General features: G+C 39.4%; 4 protein-coding genes across 6 annotated transcripts in view; all 4 read right to left on the bottom strand.

Annotated features, from left to right (window-relative positions):
- Positions 1 to 2,946, bottom strand: part of LOC104920741 (AT-rich interactive domain-containing protein 3B) — a 46,862-nt gene extending 43,916 nt beyond the window's left edge. The window contains exons 1-2 of one of the 2 annotated variants that reach the window (XM_019271506.2): positions 2,276 to 2,946; positions 393 to 1,025 (exon numbers count right to left, since the gene is read on the bottom strand). In XM_019271506.2, the coding sequence (XP_019127051.2) occupies positions 393 to 1,025; positions 2,276 to 2,311 (669 nt within the window). In that variant the 5' untranslated portion in view covers positions 2,312 to 2,946. The other variant, XM_019271507.2, reaches the window with a different exon arrangement.
- A 2,634-nt stretch (positions 2,947 to 5,580) lies between these two features.
- On the bottom strand, positions 5,581 to 10,378 carry fam219b (family with sequence similarity 219 member B). The gene is made up of 6 exons (XM_010733097.3): positions 10,139 to 10,378; positions 9,298 to 9,406; positions 8,034 to 8,127; positions 7,844 to 7,921; positions 7,365 to 7,416; positions 5,581 to 6,296 (listed from the first exon to the last, which is right to left on the bottom strand). The coding sequence occupies exons 1-6, from the start codon at positions 10,211 to 10,213 to the stop codon at positions 6,147 to 6,149; spliced, it is 558 nt and encodes a 185-aa protein (XP_010731399.1). The 5' UTR covers positions 10,214 to 10,378; the 3' UTR covers positions 5,581 to 6,146.
- A 977-nt stretch (positions 10,379 to 11,355) lies between these two features.
- cox5ab (cytochrome c oxidase subunit 5Ab) lies at positions 11,356 to 15,031 on the bottom strand. Its single transcript, XM_010733096.3, has 5 exons — positions 14,874 to 15,031; positions 13,260 to 13,376; positions 12,836 to 12,957; positions 12,018 to 12,140; positions 11,356 to 11,492 (listed from the first exon to the last, which is right to left on the bottom strand). The coding sequence occupies exons 1-4, from the start codon at positions 14,944 to 14,946 to the stop codon at positions 12,027 to 12,029; spliced, it is 426 nt and encodes a 141-aa protein (XP_010731398.1). The 5' UTR covers positions 14,947 to 15,031; the 3' UTR covers positions 11,356 to 11,492; positions 12,018 to 12,026.
- A 2,017-nt stretch (positions 15,032 to 17,048) lies between these two features.
- LOC104920738 (synaptosomal-associated protein 25-A) overlaps positions 17,049 to 18,831 on the bottom strand; it is a 34,391-nt gene continuing 32,608 nt past the window's right edge. For both annotated transcript variants that reach the window (XM_027281759.1, XM_010733092.3), the window contains one exon: positions 17,049 to 18,472. In XM_027281759.1, the coding sequence (XP_027137560.1) occupies positions 18,404 to 18,472 (69 nt within the window). In that variant the 3' untranslated portion in view covers positions 17,049 to 18,403. The remainder of the gene's footprint in view (positions 18,473 to 18,831) is intronic.

The following is an 18,831-nucleotide window of genomic DNA, read 5'->3' on the forward strand; positions in this document are numbered from 1 at the left end:
GCAGCCCTGGCTCTGCTACCTGGACCAGAGCCAAACCCAACGCTGAGCAAAGCGCCAAGAGGGACAGAGAAAGAGAGGGAGACACACACACCCACACACACACACACACACACACACACAGAATATGAGCGCAGAGGGAGAGAACTACTGAGTGTGAACATGTTGCGCCCCAACCTGGCCCTCTGCCAGGACACACTTAGGAGGATTTTTAGCCACAAAAGCCAATCAGAGGTCAACCATCCATAGAGATTTAAAGTGTCTCACAAAAGATACCGCTGGAGATGTTTGTTTCACAGTCAAGATTAAGCAGTTGTTCACAGCAGGGGACTGCACTAAGAAAACGTCATTCTAGGTAACAATGGTGTGGCGAGGAGCTAAGGCAGGACACTAACCTGTCTGAAGTGATCATCGAAGCCCCAGTCGGCCTGTCCGTTAGGAGAGGTAGCAGAGTGAGGCCCAGCAGGAGACAGGCCCTCATCAGGTTCCTGCTTGACTCTAATAGGTGGGGATGCAGCCCTCTGGGGAGCTGATGCAGAGTAACTGCCAAATGGACGTGCCGGGATGCGGGAAGCGCTCTGTTGCAAAGCAAGGGTCTGCTTGCGGAGAAACTCCAGACCACTGGCACTTCCCTCATCCTCATCACTGCCCTCATCCCCTTCCATCATCTCATTGTCGTCATCATCATCCCCTGAATCCCGGCCTCTGTCCTCGTCATCCTCTCTTTCTGAGTCCACACTGCTCTGATTGGACATGCGGGGAGGTAACCCGCCAACTGGGACACCTCCAGCCAGGCCTTTGCCCATGAAGCTGGCCCCAGAAGCCCGGGCAGCTGCCAGGATGGCCTGCTGGGCAGCAACCTGCTGAGCATACATGATATGGGCCTCTCGCAGCTTCCTCTCCTTGCGCTCCATTTCCAGTCGGGCCTGTTGCTGGCGCTGAAGCTGCTCCATTACTGCCTCCAGCTTCATCCCCCCTGTAGAGGTGCTCTGAGGAAAGGCCACACCAGGCTCCTGAGACATGCTAGGCTGTGGGAGGAAGAGAGAGGGAGTCATGAATGACGTACAATAAACCGAAATCTAATTATCCCTTTATTTCATTATATAGGATGAAATTAAGTGTAGGACACATGGAGCTTTTTCAAAATAATCAAAAGGAGCCTGATTCAAGCACAGACTAGCATCCAAAACATACAGTAGATAATCCACAATATTCATCATGTTCATGTAGTAGTAAAACTTGTTAACTCGTAACTCCTTATAACCCGTCACTTTAGTCAATGTTTAAACTGGGTTGCCTCTGTTGATCTCAAGAGTCAAAAGCTGGAAAATTCACAGCATCACAGCACTAAATCTGAACTATATTTTTCTAATATAAATAGAGAAAATATGTATTCTAAAAACTAAACCTGAGCATGTCTAAAAAAACAGAAACAATGAAGCAAATCTTTAAAAAAAACTCTGTAACCACAGTAATGAAACCAGGCTCATGACAAAGAAGTCATGTCACTAAAAAGCAAGAACACTTCCAAAGGTTTGAGAAAAGGCGCTTAGAGATCACAAATATATCGACACTACAGCAACCACACACGAAAAAAATCATTGGTAATAGAAAAATTATGTTAGTAACTCAACTTTAAGTATTATTATGAATATTCGTAACAGCAGTACAGTGATTTATCATAGAAAGAAACGCCTTGATCAAAGCAAAGGTTGAATAAGTGACCTCGGCTCCTGCGTTTTATTAGGGCAGTAAAATGGTCATTCATATGTGTGAGCTGGGATTCAAAGTAGCTGAAACTTCGGCGTTTTCGTTAAATAAACAGCAGAGTAAACTGACCTCCAGTCACACCGAAAAGACGAACAACCATTGAAGTGAAAACAACGACCACATTTGTTAATAATGTACGTATTTCTCCCGCATTAAAGCTAGCTGCCACATCCTACGTGGATAACGTATGCCGTGATAAGTCACCGCACAAACAAGCAAATTAACGCTTAAAAGACGTTGACGATTTGTCTGATAACGCATCACAGTGTTGTCGTGTGGATATAAAATGATTTTTAAAAAAGAAAAAGAAAGAAGTAACCTACCGTAAAGGTCAAATTAGCTGAAAGTTTTGTTTCTCTGCGAAGTGTAACAACGTTAAGCTAGCTAACTCTTTTCTCCGTGAATAAAAAGGCGGTCTGACACTTTTCTGTTGTTGTTTTGTCTAAAAAAATACTCGTCACAGGTTAAATACATGAAGAGGGACACGCCAAGCAGGACTACGACTCACCATTTGTGCCTTACTACTGCCTGAATTGTCCACCATCCCTCCTTCCTTGGCTTTATCCTCCTTCTTCCCTCGTTTGTGGCACTCGTTCAAACACTTGTAAACACACGCTGCGCGCACGCGCGCGCGCGTACGGGTAGGGGGGAGGAGGGGGGGGGGCTGTGCACGCACACCACCGTAGAACGGCTGCCAACTGACCCGCGTGCTGGAAGGCTCTATGTGCTCTCTCTTCTGGAGGGGGGGTGACGGGGTGCGACCTCTGGAAATGTGTCAGATTTTTTTTTTTTTTTTACCTTATTCTTTTTCTTTAATAGAAAAGCGGAACGGCTGGAAAATGTCCCGACCTCATATCTCACATAGAGCGCTGAGGTAACTCCCTTCACTTGTTTTTTTTTCCCTCCCCTCCTTTACATTTGACACCCCTCTCTCTCTTTCTCCACACCAGCCCCTATGGCGTACAGCATTAGGCCCGCCCATGATAGCAACAAGTCTCGCGTCTTATCAAGTACTTTTATATTCATATACATTTCTTCAATTTCTATAACATAGGCTGAACAACTAAATGCGTATACGTCTATGCAAGTAGCTGCGCCACATAACCTAAATAAAAAGAGCAAATGTACAATATATATACATAAAAGTGCGAATGAGTCATATAATATAACGCAACACAATCTTTTGACCTGAATGACCTGATGAAAATACATTTATAATTGACATATAAGCTCTCACTATAATTCTACCTCTACATTCTATGTGATAATTAATCTAGTTAAGCTAAATTAAATGGTTGGAAATCTTCTTGCACACTCTTAGAAATATTCTAAGTCCTATACACTATCACATCTTTAACATGTTTATCTGACATACTACCAACATGTGCAATAGGTACTGCGCTGAGAATGCAGCATAGCTCCATGCTGTCCCCTTGTGGATACAACGACTAAAATGTTCACAGTGTGTTTTATCAGACACATACTGCACATACACACCGAGCAGCCACTTCTGTGAGCACACTTGTAATGATCAAATGTGATTCAGTACAACAACTCTCCCATAGATTTCACTTTAATGAAGCTTTTAGTTTTTCAGTTTTGTTGACACTGTCAGAGAGGTATTAATTTAACAATCATGTTTAAGATAGAGGTTGTAGTTTGCAGTACTGTTAAACTGGACTGCACATACATGAGAAGGCCATAAAATTAGACACACCTTTCAATATAATGCACTGTACAACAACCGCACCCACTAAGACCGAAATAATAAACATAAAGTAGATTTATGACCTCTCTGACAATGTCAACAAAAACTGAATTATTAATAAGCTTCATAAGATATCTCATTCCTATAATCAAAAAGCTACGTCCTAATACAACCACTACCAGAAACGATTATGAATAATTATAATCACAGCCATACATGTGAAATTATAGATAATAGTTTTATTTAATAATGCAAACCAATAAACAATACAGACAAATTTAAAAAAAAGACTAGTTTACCATTATAAAATAACTATAAGTTATTGCATTTATCACCCAATAACACTACATCGTCACATTGTTTTATAAGAAGCAGATTGTCCCAACAGTTGCATAGTACAGGTGAGTCAAGTGTACTTGCTACTGACCACTGGTGTTAAGTGCAATATTAGTGTACATAAAAACATCGTGCAGAGCCAGGGCCGGGGTCAGCACACTTTAAAGTCAGCTGTTACATTTAAAGCATTTACCTCACACTTATTGTAATAGTAGAATCAGCTTTTATTCCTTAATCACCCACATTACAACCATGGAGTGCTGAGAGGAGATAGTGTACATTACTCATGTTAATAATGTAACATTTTGAATACCTAGCATTTTCTTCTACATGACAAAATCAACTTCCCAAATTTGATTCTGTGAATTGAACCTTACTGTGAAGTTCAAATCCTTAATTGTCTTGCACAAAATATCATCATTTGTCCAAAGGTGAAGGTATCACTATAAACAGGTTAACCAGATGCATGTCTGCCTGACTTAAAACCTCAATGCACTTAAACAGTTGTGCGATTTTATTTTATTTTTTAAACCTATGTGAAAGGCAAATTACTTCCCTAGTTGTATTAGTTATATATAGTTGTAATATCTCCCGAGAAAACAGACCACTGTCACTTGCTCTGATACTGAACATTTTTTGTTTATGCAGTTTCAGAATAAACACCACTAATTAATAAAATATGTCCCAGACTGTAACATGAACAGATACAATTTTAAAGTGGAAAAACAAAAGAAAATAATAATTACACATATATCATAACAAAGAAAATAATACCAACACATTGTTTAAACTCATATTTGTAATATATTTTAAAAATAACAAGGGTAGACAAATACCTCAATACTCCTATGTAAATCTGGTTTACTGTTTTTGAGTGTAACAACTATGTTTAGTGTCCCCAACGTATATACTTATAAATAAATAAATAAAATGATTTAACTCTGCCATCCACACACACTCCTGGACCCGGTTTTAATCCAAACTGCTACATATCCAACTTGACAGAAAAAAAGTGATCATGTTATCCAGAATCAATGCAATCAGTTACCAGTGTACATCTATTCCTGTGTTCTTCCTATCCATCCCAAAAAGTGATGAACACTGGTTTCTGTAACGAAACGTTTCTCCAATACAATGATTGTAAAGTCCAGTCGAATCAAATGTATTTGGCTCATCTATCAATGCACTTCAGTAACTCATCTGCTTACATTTGTGCCAAATGCAGGTGTAACATTTCAAATAAAATTACATTTTATTTGTGTAGCCCAAAGCCACAAAGTACATTTTCCTCGGAGGGCTTTACAATCTGTACATGGAGTGACACCCACTGTCCTCAGACCCTTGGTAAGTATAGGTCACTCTTTCCAATACATTTGTAGATTAACTCTGCATTAATTCTTTACTCTGCAAGTGCATCGTCTACAGGCGGAGGATGGGTGAGTCCTTCTTGGTATGTAGCAGTCTGCTCAATGTCAACTTGTAAAAAAAGTTCTTGGTATGTAGCAGTCTGCTCAATGTCAACTTGTAAAAAAAGTAATGAACTCTTCAGACACAAAGCAGGAAAATGCAAAACGAGTCTTATCCAGATTTATCGTCCTCACTTGCATGTGAAAAAAATAACACCCCCCTCCATATATATATATATATATATATATATATATATATAATATATATATATATAAAATAACTCATTACACGTAAAGACATGAAGTGGTTTCACTCTGTCACTATACTTCCTATTTCAATTCAGTGCTCTGCTTCATGTTTAAAAAAATGCTATTACTTGTTATTTTTGTTGGAATAGGTGTCCAACTAAACTCAAAAGTCATTTTTGATGACAGACAAAGTAAAACACAGCCAGTTGCAAACATAAATCAGGGAATGTCAATGTGTCAATGGTCAAGTCATGAATTCTGATTCGCCAAAGGGCCCGAACATTAAAATACTATATACCAAACATGAATGCAAGTCATGCTTAGAGGGCTGCAGACCCGTTCACCACAGTGGAAAAGACAGTAAACGGTTCTCCAATAACGACATTTCCCAAATGATGCGATCTATAAAAATAATAAGAAAGAAAAAAATAATATCAAGCTTTGGGTCACAGTGGATAAGGCTTGTTCTTATGTCCACCCGTGTTTTCATGTGTGTCTCATGAGTCTTCTCAGTGCAGGACTGTCCTGCACAAAAAGGAGTTTGGCTTCAGAGCTGGAAGTTCTCAGGCAGCACAGCAGTGGTCCTGGGTTAGAAAAAAAGGCCTCAGGCACCAGTGACTAAAGTCAGAGGCAGGAGCTGGAGCCAAGTCTTTATAAAGGTTTGAGTCATGGCACTGGCTTCACTGCATGGAGCAGGACGGGCCCTCGGAGCAGCAGCACACAGAGGAGCCCATGGCTTTGGGTGGAATAAGGTCCAGGTCCTCGTCATCAGGAATCTCATCCAGACGGTAGCCGTCCTGAAGCAGTTGCCTGCTTAAATCCGGATGGACCTGGAAAGCAAAGAGAAAGACCTCGCTTACAGACACATATCAGTGTTGAATGGCTAAATCTGATGGACATCATAGTGATACCTTCACCCTTTCTATTTTCCCATCTGTTCACCTCACATCTGTTTCTAACTCAACACCTCCTACATCAGTTTCATATTAAAAGCCTGCTAGCGTTTCTGTTGAAGGAAATGTATTCATTTACTAACTAAGCTTTTATTGTATTGTATTTATCATGGGCAATGAAGAAAGAAAAGCCTGGCAGTAGCAGAGCAGCAGTAGCACTGCTCTCTGAGGTGACTTCAAGCCAGTGGCTTTGTAGTTTATGATGGAAATAAGCTACAGCAGTCGATTCTCATAATTGTGTTATGAGCTCACCGACATTGTAATACAGCACTTGAGTTACCTGAGAAATATGTCTATGAATGGATATTAATGTTACAACCAACTTCCAATTAGCCATTACAAAGTCATGTTAAAGTAGCAGTAAACTTCTTCCACTTCAACCAGTCCCTTTGAAATACAGTATATGAATATTTAGCCTGGATGTGGGGTCTATGAGTCTGTGGCGAGTAAACTAGGTCAACTAACATACTTTGAATGCATCTTAGCTATGATAAAAATCCAACTGTTGCTCAACAACAGAAGAGAGAATTTAAGCTCTGCTGAAAGGTGGAGAAAACAACCCTGGCTACATATCTGAGTCAAGAAATAGCCAGCAGCTTAGTGTGTGACTGAAAAACAACAGGTCAAATATAAAAAACACATCCTCTGCTTTACTTTTACTTATCGCAGTTGCACTTTGAGACAAACCGGTTCCCGTTGAACCTCTTACCTATTTCCCGCAGACACTAAATATTTGCATTTTGAAGCTTTTGCAAGGTGAAGGTCAGGTTGACCCGATGAGCTGAACCGGATGATTGCACAAGAAGATGGAAAAATAATGTCCAGAGTATATGAATAGTTTTAAACCAGTTTTTATACACCCACGCAGCTATAGCACCCAGCCAGGTTAGACTGGGTGAGTGGGATTCTCAGAGCGTCTGAAGAAGGCAGGTAACCTTAACTCACCTCAGCTGAAGAGTATCCTGAGGAATACTGCTCAAAATCGATCTCTTCATCACTGTAAGGACATGCAGCACAGGTTCTGTCACTCTGAGGTAAACAATCCCAATGAAAGCTATAAAATGCCAAAATGGTAACTGGAACTGGTAAATGTCCAGAGGGGAAATGACTTTATGGATATTGTAGCCATGTAGAAGCTTCATGTGACTACTTTGTCTGTAATTATATCCGAACGCACACATTAAATAAGGATACACTCTGATGGACTGTTCTCTCATACTGCAGCACAACTAAACTGCATCTCTACAAAGAGACCTAATCGTCATTTTACAGCTTTACAACAACAGAGTTTGTGGTAAAATACAATGATTTACATATCTTTTAGAACAATATAATGTAAAACTACATCTTAATAGTCACAGTAGACTGTGTTTCACTGCTCAGTTTAGTAAAAAACTAACATTATCAACCTGGTATAGCCTTACCTGTCTGAATCCAGTGCAATCAAACTGTCCTCAGCGTGCTGACTCAAAGCAGCATAGCCCTTGTTATATTTCACCGTCCTAAAAGAAAAACGAAATTTTAAAAAGAAACTTTAAAAATCACACAAAACTAACATTGCTTCCCATACATTATGTTGAGATTACAAAAAGCAGTGTCCTCTCTTCTCCTCACCTTTTACCTCCTTGTCTAGGCTGATGCATCACTGGAGGGCCTGGTGAGAGGGCTTTCTTCTTCAGCGCTTTCCGCGCCATCTCCCGGTGTTTCTCTATGAATGATAAGGATAATTATGTTGACTAGGGCCACAGGTGTGTTGGACCAACGGGAAGAAAGTTTTCAGGTGTGGGTCCCTATCATCCCAGAACCAGAGTTGGATAAGAAGGCAATGTAACCAACTCAGTGTCCTGTATGTACACAGCTAATGGCAAAGAGAACGAAGCAGATGTAGAGAAAGCTAAGAAGAGAAAAAGAAAGAGAAACTGAGCAAGAAGCCACCAGACGAAAGAGAATCTGGGATTAACTTTTAGTCATTGGCAAGAGCTTCATGAAATAAAAGGCTGACACTAAGCTCGGCTTGTTGTTGGACTAGTAAGTAACTTAAGCTGGCTGCCACGTCTTGTGTTGTTGGACCTGTTCGATGTTTGGCTGTGTGGGCAAAGTTTTTGACTCACCAGCTTTCGGTTATTAGCAATGTAATCATAACAAATGCACAAATGCATACAATGCATGTTTCATTTCCTTGTCCTGTCCTACAGTAGTGAGAGTGTATATGCAAAACAGACACAAAGGAGTATGTGAAATATGTCATGTGTCTCCTGTGAAGACTCTCACCAATCTCACATGACACCGAGTCACGCTAACTCATTGCTATGTGAAAATCCTCCATATCCATGATGTCTGCCTGGCTTTACGCAGGAATGTGCAACTACACAAAGTCTTTTTTTGTAAACGTCAAATCTGAATTAGGATCACCAGGCAGTCAGCCAGCAGTATTAAGAGCACAAATCTTTGTATAATACAGATATCTGGACCTTAAATATGATGAGACTACTTTATGAGAAGATGACTATGTGGACAGATTTCCACACACACACACACACACACACACACACACACACACACACACACACACACACACACACAGAGATTCCCCACAGTTTCACACTGTAAATTACATGAATGAATTACATTTACATCCACAGTGTGAAACTGTGGTGGACTTGGCTCACCAGTGTCATATGACTCAGACTCTGACATCCTGCCAGGTGCACCTTCAACACTCTTCTGCTTTCTCATTTTGTGCCGTGTGCAACAATTATGAACCACGGCTGAACTCAGAAAAAAACAACAATTATGACAAGACTCCTGACTTACTGACAGGTAATAACAATGACATGTTTATGTTATTGGATTACGATAAGGATAAGAAAACGCTTACGAAGCTTGAGGTGGATTGCTGTTGCTCTGGACATGATGTAAGGGCCTCTTTTCTCCACAGGCCTGATGCCGCCATCAGCTGTCTTAGGTCTTGTGCCACTACTGGGCCCCTTGGGTTGCATAAATGAAGGACAATGTGTTTTATATTAACGTATAGTAGTCAAGTAAATAGCAAGACAATAATATGATAACTAAATGACAAACTGTGGTAGGTGAATGGCGTCTTATAAAAAGCTTAAACTAATTCAAATGTGGTTCAACCACAGTCTTTATTAAACATATGAACTTTTCTCCTGTAGATGATCTCATTTTGCTCTATTTCTCATTCAAAGTCGGTTTACAAGAAGAGATAATCAATTTTACATGTTAATAATCCCGTTAAACATGTCACACGTGTCATTTACATTCAAAGTTAGCAGTGTTTAACGCTTCAAGCTTGTCCCGTTGACACCAGTTTAAGTAGAAGCACGTCTTATCCACACTGCTGTCAGAAATCACTGGTTAAAGTAAACAGCTAGCCTCCTAGCTACCGCCAGCCGGTGTTTCGGTTTAACGAGTGACCGTGTTAACTGGCGACCGTGAGCCGGATGTCTGGTTGTCATAGTTACGACCGCCGTTGAAAAGAGGAAGGTAGGTACTTATTTTGTTCATAAACGTTACAATCAATGGCAGTACAGTGTTAAAATATCATTATAAAAAAAACTTGTTTAACAGCTACGTATTCTCTTCCTGTCTTTAACAGCTTCTGTAACTACGACAACCACAGAGGCGTTCGCTAATTGCACTAATGAGCATGGTCGCTTGTTAAACCGTAACACCGGGCTAGCCTTAGCTGCTATTACCGATAAAACTTGCAGCTCCGGCTGCGCCTCCAGCAGAGTGTCCTTCTCTGGCTCCTCTATGATGTCGTTCATCATCTTGGCCTTAGTTGTCACAGTTTACACCATAACACTGCCATGATGACAGCCGTCCCACCGCCGCGGGACTTTGTTGTTTTCCTCGCGGGCAGCTAACATAGGCACTTCTGTGTGCTAGCTACGCTATCAGGCTAGCAGTGACAGGCTTTATTCTACTTCCGGGGGAAAAAGTTTCAAAATAAAAATCATGACATGTCATTCAAGAAGATAATTGTTTGGTTGTTGTGCAGTAGCATTGTTTTTTTTGTTTTGTTTTTTTTTTTGCAGTTTCATATGACTAAAATATACAGCCTCCAGTTCATCATAGATGACAGAAATGTTTTCCCCTAAAAAGATCTCGAATAAAATAATTTTCTAAATAAAAATGCTTCATAGTTAGTAGCAAACAATGTCAGCACTTATAAAGCATTATAATGAACTCATCTTGTCCTAGTACATATCCTGTTCCAAAACATAGAAATGGTGCAAAAAGGCACTACCAGAGTATAAATATTTATAATCCAGAACAGTTTTTGTTTGCTATCACACGTGTAGCTGATGTGATATAAAATAACCAATCCATGAAAGATTTCCAGCCTGCTGTCGCCATCTGGTGGATTAAAGAGCTCAGATAGGGAAAGACTCGCTGTTTCATTGAAGAGCTGTCAATGTAAGCACATATTTTGCTTTTTGAATGCTGCATTCATGTAGTTCTATAGTGTTTAAGCAAAAGCACCCCTCTGTACTTCTGTATAAAATACAATTTGCATTTATTAAAATAGGTTGGATGAGGATGATATAAAGCCAAAAATCTAAATATTAAACCAAAATCTGTAGCATTGGTTGACAGTCTTGTGTTTATAGGGCTAGATATATGATGCATATATTTTTTAGGTGTGTTAAAGACCTTTTTCACAATAGACACTTTCGTTTGCAGGACAAGCAAAAGCTTATAACATTAACCATGGCTGCATTTCATTGAAGTAGCCCAGTAGTCTATGTCAATGAGAAGGTTTAGCAGAAAACTGGAATGGGGCCAGCATGGTATTATTTACACCTGTACTTTTATTGCTACAAGTCAAAATGTCTACTGTAGAAAAGGTCCATTATAGATATGAGAATACTAATTTACCATTAAAAACAACAACTAATAACACACACTCTTTAGTCCATTCATTGGTTTTCTTTATTAGGTCCACCATTTTGTACACAACAGGACATGGATTTAATCAACAATATAGACATATCTGACAGGAGACAGAAGAAACAGAAGACTTCATCTCTCTATGTATCAAATGACCTGAGGGAAGAGAAGGAAAGAATTATTTTATTGTTTCAAATATTTTCCTTTTCAACATACATCACTTATTCTACATACATATTACTTTATTTGCTCTGGTTTAAGTTTGTGTAGATCTTTTTTATCTTTTTTATTTTTTTATAAAGGAAACAATAAAAATCACGATTCAAAAAAGGATTAGCTGCAAACAAGTAATGTGCAATAGAATAGAAAGCCTTTTATTGTCACTATGCGCATGTACAATGAGATTAAAAGCCAGCTCCAGTGAAAAAATATAAACATAAAAATATACAATATAAACATAAACACAGGCAAAGAAAAGGGACGTAAGGTGCACAGTACTGAGGAGTATGTACATTTGCCCACAATAGATATGGTGCAGCATAGTTTATCATCTACTGTACAATACGCGAGACAGCTTGAAACTGTGCTGGACAACACCCGTGGTTATGCCTGCAGCAAGTCTCTAAAAGCCACGGCACCTTCCCATGTAACATATAGTACTACGGTACAGTTTCGGCTCACCTTGACAGTCTATAACTTGTCAATGCCCAGATCTTCTGGTGTTGAGATGCCGAGTTCTGCAAGGGTGGGCTTCAGTTCTTGGATCAAGTAGGGATAGATGTCTTTGTGGGGGCCTGCTTTGTCCTGCAAAACATGACAACGAAGAGAGAACGTCATCATAGGCAATACGTGCAGTGAAAAATTGAGTAAGTCTCAAACGATATAATCTAGTGAGTAATTTGCTATCAGGGGTGCTGCATTAGGTTTGTATGTTATTTTTTAATCATATTTTTGGTGATATCAGGGTCAATTTTTATTTGTACTTTTTTCATCTAATGTGACAATGTGAACCCCGACTGATTTTCATCCACACTACAGTGAAGGAAAATTCTGGTAAGTGATCTACACTCAAGCTCTGGGTCACAAGTAACAAAGTTCAGGAGAAATAAGGAATCTATGACGGGTAGGGCCTGGTGTACAGACTTTACTTTACAACAAACTGTCTGAACAGGCTTTTGTCATAACAAGATGTTCAGGGCTTATTCAAAAAGGGATAATTAACCAGAGTGCATGATTAGTCATTTAAACACGTCTAACCTCAACAACCTATAATATTTTGTGTCTTAGACCCATTATTTCACATCGATGCCTTTTGTCATAAACACTTTGACATTCACGTAACAAAGTTACGCCGGCCAGCGAGAGAGACAAATATCTGATGCAAACTCAAAAGGAATCATATTTGAAGTTATCCCACATTTAGTAGCCATCCAGTCCAGTATTTGGCTCAATATCCAACTGGTTCTACATTGGCCCAAACCTACTGAAGGGACACTCACCTTAACAGCCTCAAGGATGCGGACGGCACTGGCCAGATCATTCAGTCTTCTGCAAGCCCTCAGTGCAGAATCCAGGATTTTGGGCTCAGGTACCAGATCATAACACATCAGGGTGTTCATGCCTTCAGAACAAAAGGAAACAGAATAAATAAATGAATTAGCAATAATAAGAAGAGCAAACTATAAACAGAAAGAAAAACAAGTTATGACAGACTGTTAAACCCATCAGCGGTGCTGCTGCCACTGCTGGGCAATATGGGAAGTCAAATAACTAAATAATGACGCACATTTACTTTACGTGGGTCTGATTTTGTCTCAATGTTTCTGTCATGATTTCCAAAGTAGTAACATAACACTAACCAGACCAGGAACAATGGAATGAGGACACATCATCAGAATATGAAAAGCATGTCAGCAAAGTCACCTTTCCGTAGTTCCCAGGCATCTATGTCAGGCTTGCTGAAGTAAGTAACCCAACGGGCGTCAAACTCCTCTTCTGTCTCCACCTTACCGTGGGAGTAACATCTGGAGGCCAATGGAGCTGGAAAACAAGGCAGAAAGAGAAGAACTTTAAACACTAGTGACGATACAATATATTTCCAGATGTAGAAATACATAAACAAAAAACATTTTCCAGGTAGAAACTGGCCAATGAGGAAATATTTTATCAAACAAGTAAATAGGACTGTGGATTTGCTCGGGTATTCTTTGCCAACCTTCAACACATGACTGTTTTCGATATTTGTCGCTTCAGTAACATTTCTGTGGGTACAAACATTCAACTACAACTAACTGAAACTCCTACCCACAGTGATGATGAACAGCAATAATGACGTAGCAAAACTTGCGATAGTGATACGTCATCGACCTAATTGCATCAAATGAAAGAGTCGAGCCAATGTATTCAAAATATTTCGAGTCCTTATCATAAACATTAATGTGTATGACTTTCTACAAAACATCTTGTATGATCCACCTGTTCTTGAAAAAGGATCTTATTCAGACTTGCAGCACAACAATGAGATCGAATGACAAAAATGTAACACTTCCTCTTTCAAACGTTCAATCACAAGACGGAGACAGCGTCTGTATTAAAACATGGATAGAGGCTGTGACTCAATGCACAATAAAATATCGCAAAAACATTTCCAGCCTTCATCGGCGTGGTCGATGTGAAACATTTACAAGCTGTAGATAAAACAGGTCTATAAACGTTGACTCTGTATATAAGAGGTCGGTGTCAGTTTCTTTAAATACACCAACAGATTAGTCATGTGGCTGCCACCTTACATTTTGTGCAGTATCATATATTGTCCAACTATAATTTATCTCAAACTATAATAAAGTTATAGCACAATATCCCAACATGCATATGTGGACTGACATAACTCTAAATTTATTTATGTACAGGACAGCCAAGTTCATTTACCAAGACAACACAAACTTATCGCACATTTTTAAAATAAAAACACAACCTAGATACAATATACAATAATATACAATAATATACAATAATATACATGCACCTGCAGCTGCAACATGGTGCATAAATGCTCATGTAGTGCAAGCTACAGGTGTTGAGGACAGTTCATTTGGGTGAGTATTAACATTAAAACACATTATTCTAGACTTTTATAGCAGATTATGTGTAAATATAGAATAAAAGGCTCTGTGCATGATGAATGATGTGTCTGAGTCAGACTTTACAGCGTGTCGCGATCAGCTGCGTACACACGGCGGTCACTGACTCTCCTGAACTGACTGAGGAGGGTCATCGCAAGGTCGTGACTTTTTTTTTTTTTTTTTCGGTTACTATCATTCATTTTGGCGCCTCTTCATTTAAACTGTTGAATGAATGGTGGAAGTACGGGAACGTATTCAGTTCAGAGCCACAAGGATACCCGACCATAAAGACAAGTCAATGTCACCCTAAGCCACACAACAGCTGTGGCTAAGCTAGGCGGCTATCCGGGGTAACCTCACTGTAGTCGTCTCTGTTACGGGAAAACTGTGATTTCACGGCAGGTGTGTGTCCTACCTGAGGAGCAGGGTCGTGACCGAGCCAGACTCCGAGCCCCGGCGGCTGACAGTCGGAACACGGCTCGGAACATCGTACCGTATCGGTCGCTAACCGTCCTGTGTGTGTGCTAAAGAGAGACTGTGGACGGAAAGACACGAAGAGGACGACGAGCGGTCACGTGACTGACGGAGATAGCCGAAGGCTTCTACGTCATAGCCGCTGATAGGACCGTGTGTTAGACCACGTGCTACAACATAAATCAGCATTGAGCGGAAAAAAACATTATTACTTATTATTTTGAATGCAAAGAAAAGAAACTATGTATTATTGTCAACCTCTATATTTTATTTTTATTAGGGAAATTTCACATCCATAAATGTACATTTCAAGATTCATCACCATCATTTAAGCTGTTTTTTTGATTGAAGTTGATTATTATAAAGAAATGTCTGTCTATAATAAATATTCGTGCAGATATTTTCAACCAGTAACCTGTCACAACAGTTTTAACTAGAACTTTATTTATATGTAAGATTACAAAGTCTGTCACATCTAAGTTTTATTTTTCATACTTTTTCTTTTTGATTCTTATTATCTTATCCGATGCTATGTTACTATCGTACAATGTGAACTAGTATGACTGAATTCCTTATTTGTTTGTTTGTTCTTTCAATAAAGTTTGGAAAAGAAAATAGACCACGTACTACTCACACTAATTACGAGCAACATACACACACATATGTGTTTTCTAACTCATCTTTTTACTTCAAGTGTCTTTAATTTAACGTGTTTACATGAATCTACAGTAGATATTTCTTATTAGAGAACAACACCTGCTGTACATCAGCTCTCAGTCGTGGCAGGAAAAAAAAGACTAATAAACAAATCTCATTCTCTGTCGCACTAATTCCTGGACTTTCTGTTATTGTCATTTTTTTGACTCCATTTGCACTCCTCTGCTAAATGTGACTTACATCCAAGGTAAAGGTAACAGAAATCACCCTGAGGACTCAGCTTAATGAGTTTAATCATCTAAAATGTTGATTTGTGTCATAAGAATACTGTAAAGTACGCAAAAATATCTGGTTCCTGCACTTAACATAATAAGACAATATCAGGGTTATTTTCCTAAACTTTACAAAGCCCATCCAGAGCCACAAAAGACATTATACAACTGCAGTACTCCCCATGAAGAGAAAACTGAACTGAAATTTAGTGGAGTGCCCCTTTAACAACAAGGAAACGCAGTACAGAGGCGTGCGATGTCAGCAGAGGGAGCTCTTGGATTATAGATACACCTTTGAGTCCCAAGTGAAAGAAAAGCAACTTTGTATTAATGGTGAAGAAGCAAATAACTTTTATAATAAGTGCACGTGAGGAGCTGACAGATTTCATTTCAAAGCATCAGAAAAGAATAAATCATTTATTTGTATTTCATAAACCAGAAACAATTTGTCATGTAGGATTTGCATCATGTTGATAACATTCATCCATTTTATTTGACTTTTCTGTACATGCAAACACTCGACGTGCATGTTTAGGGTCATGTAATGGATGTGACCAAAGTATAGTGGATTACCCAGTTGTGTGATTCAAGTTTGTGCGTGTGTGTGTGTGTCCGTGTTCTTAGTGACGTTGTAAACTCTAATCCTCCCTAAGCCCAGGGCACCACAGTGGATGTCCATTAGTATAATGTGCTACTGCACATATTTACTTCTGTGTCTCTTTCTCTCCTTATCGTGTTTGTCTTTTATTTTCTTCCATGCCTTCTTTGCTACTCACTACTAAATCTCTGCGTGGACGTTGCATATTTAAGCTGTATAGCTTCAGTTTTAGTACAACCTCTGAGTCATGATGATAAGCTCTGTGACCTCTCACCTCCCTGTGGACAGGGCACATTTACTTCAGATGACACAAACATTATATTACACTGATGTTAGCTTGTGAGTTGTAACAATTTGTACAGTAATTGCATCTCCAAATATGTCTGATGGGGTTAATACATTTACTGTCATTATAACACCACCTTTTCCTGATATAAAGCTATGAAATCCGCTCACAATTATTATTCACATTAGTGTGAATTAGTGTGAATTGCACTTTTTTACCAAGCTTGTCTTGGTTCCGCTCAACCTGCTGAGTTACACAGGACCACGATATTAACTGAAACCACAAAACAGGAAGGAAGCTGAGTTTGGTTCTACAGTTATGATGGTTTTATTGGCATTTTCCAAGGTATTAATTTACAGTGATGGTCACAGTCTGGAAAGGTAAAGAGACATGAAACAAAAAGAGTGGCACTATTGCAGATAAATATGGGCCTCTCATCTGTGTGGCCTACATATGTAGCATGCGGTTGCCATGTTAGGATATTTTTGCCTGGATAAATGAATTATTCTGTGTCTTCTAGCAGCGGATGGACATGCATATCACACTTAATGCACAGCTTCATATTGCTAGGATTGAATTACGGGTAAGAGCAGTCTGGCCTGATATGTGGAATTAGCAAAGCTCCACCTCTTTTCATTACCAATCACAATATTAGCTGTTATGGTTAATGCCCAATATTTATTTCTGATGGTTAAACAAGAGTCTCATCAATAATGCTCTTCAGACCACAAACAAATGCAAATATTTGCATATACACTGAGCCTTATGACAAAGTTTTTATGGATTATAATAAATCAATTAAATATTCAACCCTTGCTTTTGAATGGTCAGATTTAGCTCCCTGAGGAAAATGTATATACTATACACTCAATAGCATCAAATTGCATTAATGCTGCTCCATCAATAGAATTGGTAAAGTACACTAACAGTCAGGATTGCTTTCATTCAAATGGCTCAAATAGTTACAGAGACGTAACAGAGTATTCATGGTCTAATACGCTATTAAGATCTGAGCAGCTCCACATCTACATTAAATAACTTTGTATTTAAACAGTGGCCTTGGTTTACAAGCCGTGAGGGCTGTATGTTCACTATATTCATGGCAAATCACTGTGGCCTTATCATGTAGCATCACAACATCTTAACTGATGGTTACGCAGTGTGTCTTACATGGACAACACCAGAATACTGACATTGGGAGGGGGGGGGACGACACATCTTGAAACAAGGTGTACACACAATTTATGTTATACACAGACTTAAAAAAAAAAAAAGCGATGAAGAAAACAGGACAAACAATCTAGATCCATGAAGCCATTTAAGAAGCACTATGTACAGTGTGGAAATAGTCTGAGTGGACGATGCGTGACAGGACTACTATTTCTTAACAAAATCCAAAGAGCGACAACACAGAACAACATCGACAACAAGGGGAATGAAGGGAAGGAAGGAAATAATGGGCAGGATTTGGATGTATGATATGTGCATGTGTGCAAACCTCTACAAGTATCACAATAAAAGCATGATGTTGCAGCGCCTGCTGTCGAGCATAGGGCGCGGGCGCTGGCCGTTGGTGTTGGGGGGCTGGGTTTGGTCGATGTTGTAATTTTTTGGGTGATTAGGGTTAAATGGGGATGAAAGCACTTTTTCGCTGCAGTTTAGCCACTGCCCAACATCTTTGTAGCGCGCTGGTTGGCCTCGTCAATCCTGGTCTTGTTGGAATCAGCCTGAAAGAGAAATAAAGCATGGGCTGTTACATAGCTGAATGTATGTTTAATAGTTGTCAACTGATTAATTGATTAAACATTGCAGCTCTATTAGCCATAGAGTCTCAACAGCCAGCCACATTTATCAGAAATATTAGACTGAATTAAATGACCAGACATACTGAACTAACGGCGAGCACAAATGGGATGTTTAACACCCAGATTTTGTGCTCTGGCATGTGAATCAAGTTTTCCCAGACTAAATCTGCTCAAAGTCGGCACAGCTGAATCTGTTGTCACGCAGCCTAATGCTGGGCATGTAATCCATGTTAAATATTAGCTAAAAACTCTATAGATAAGCTACTGTTTTTCTAGATTTG

The sequence above is a fragment of the Larimichthys crocea genome, chromosome VIII (genome assembly GCF_000972845.2).
Source record: "Larimichthys crocea isolate SSNF chromosome VIII, L_crocea_2.0, whole genome shotgun sequence".
Lineage (NCBI taxonomy): Eukaryota > Metazoa > Chordata > Actinopteri > Sciaenidae > Larimichthys > Larimichthys crocea.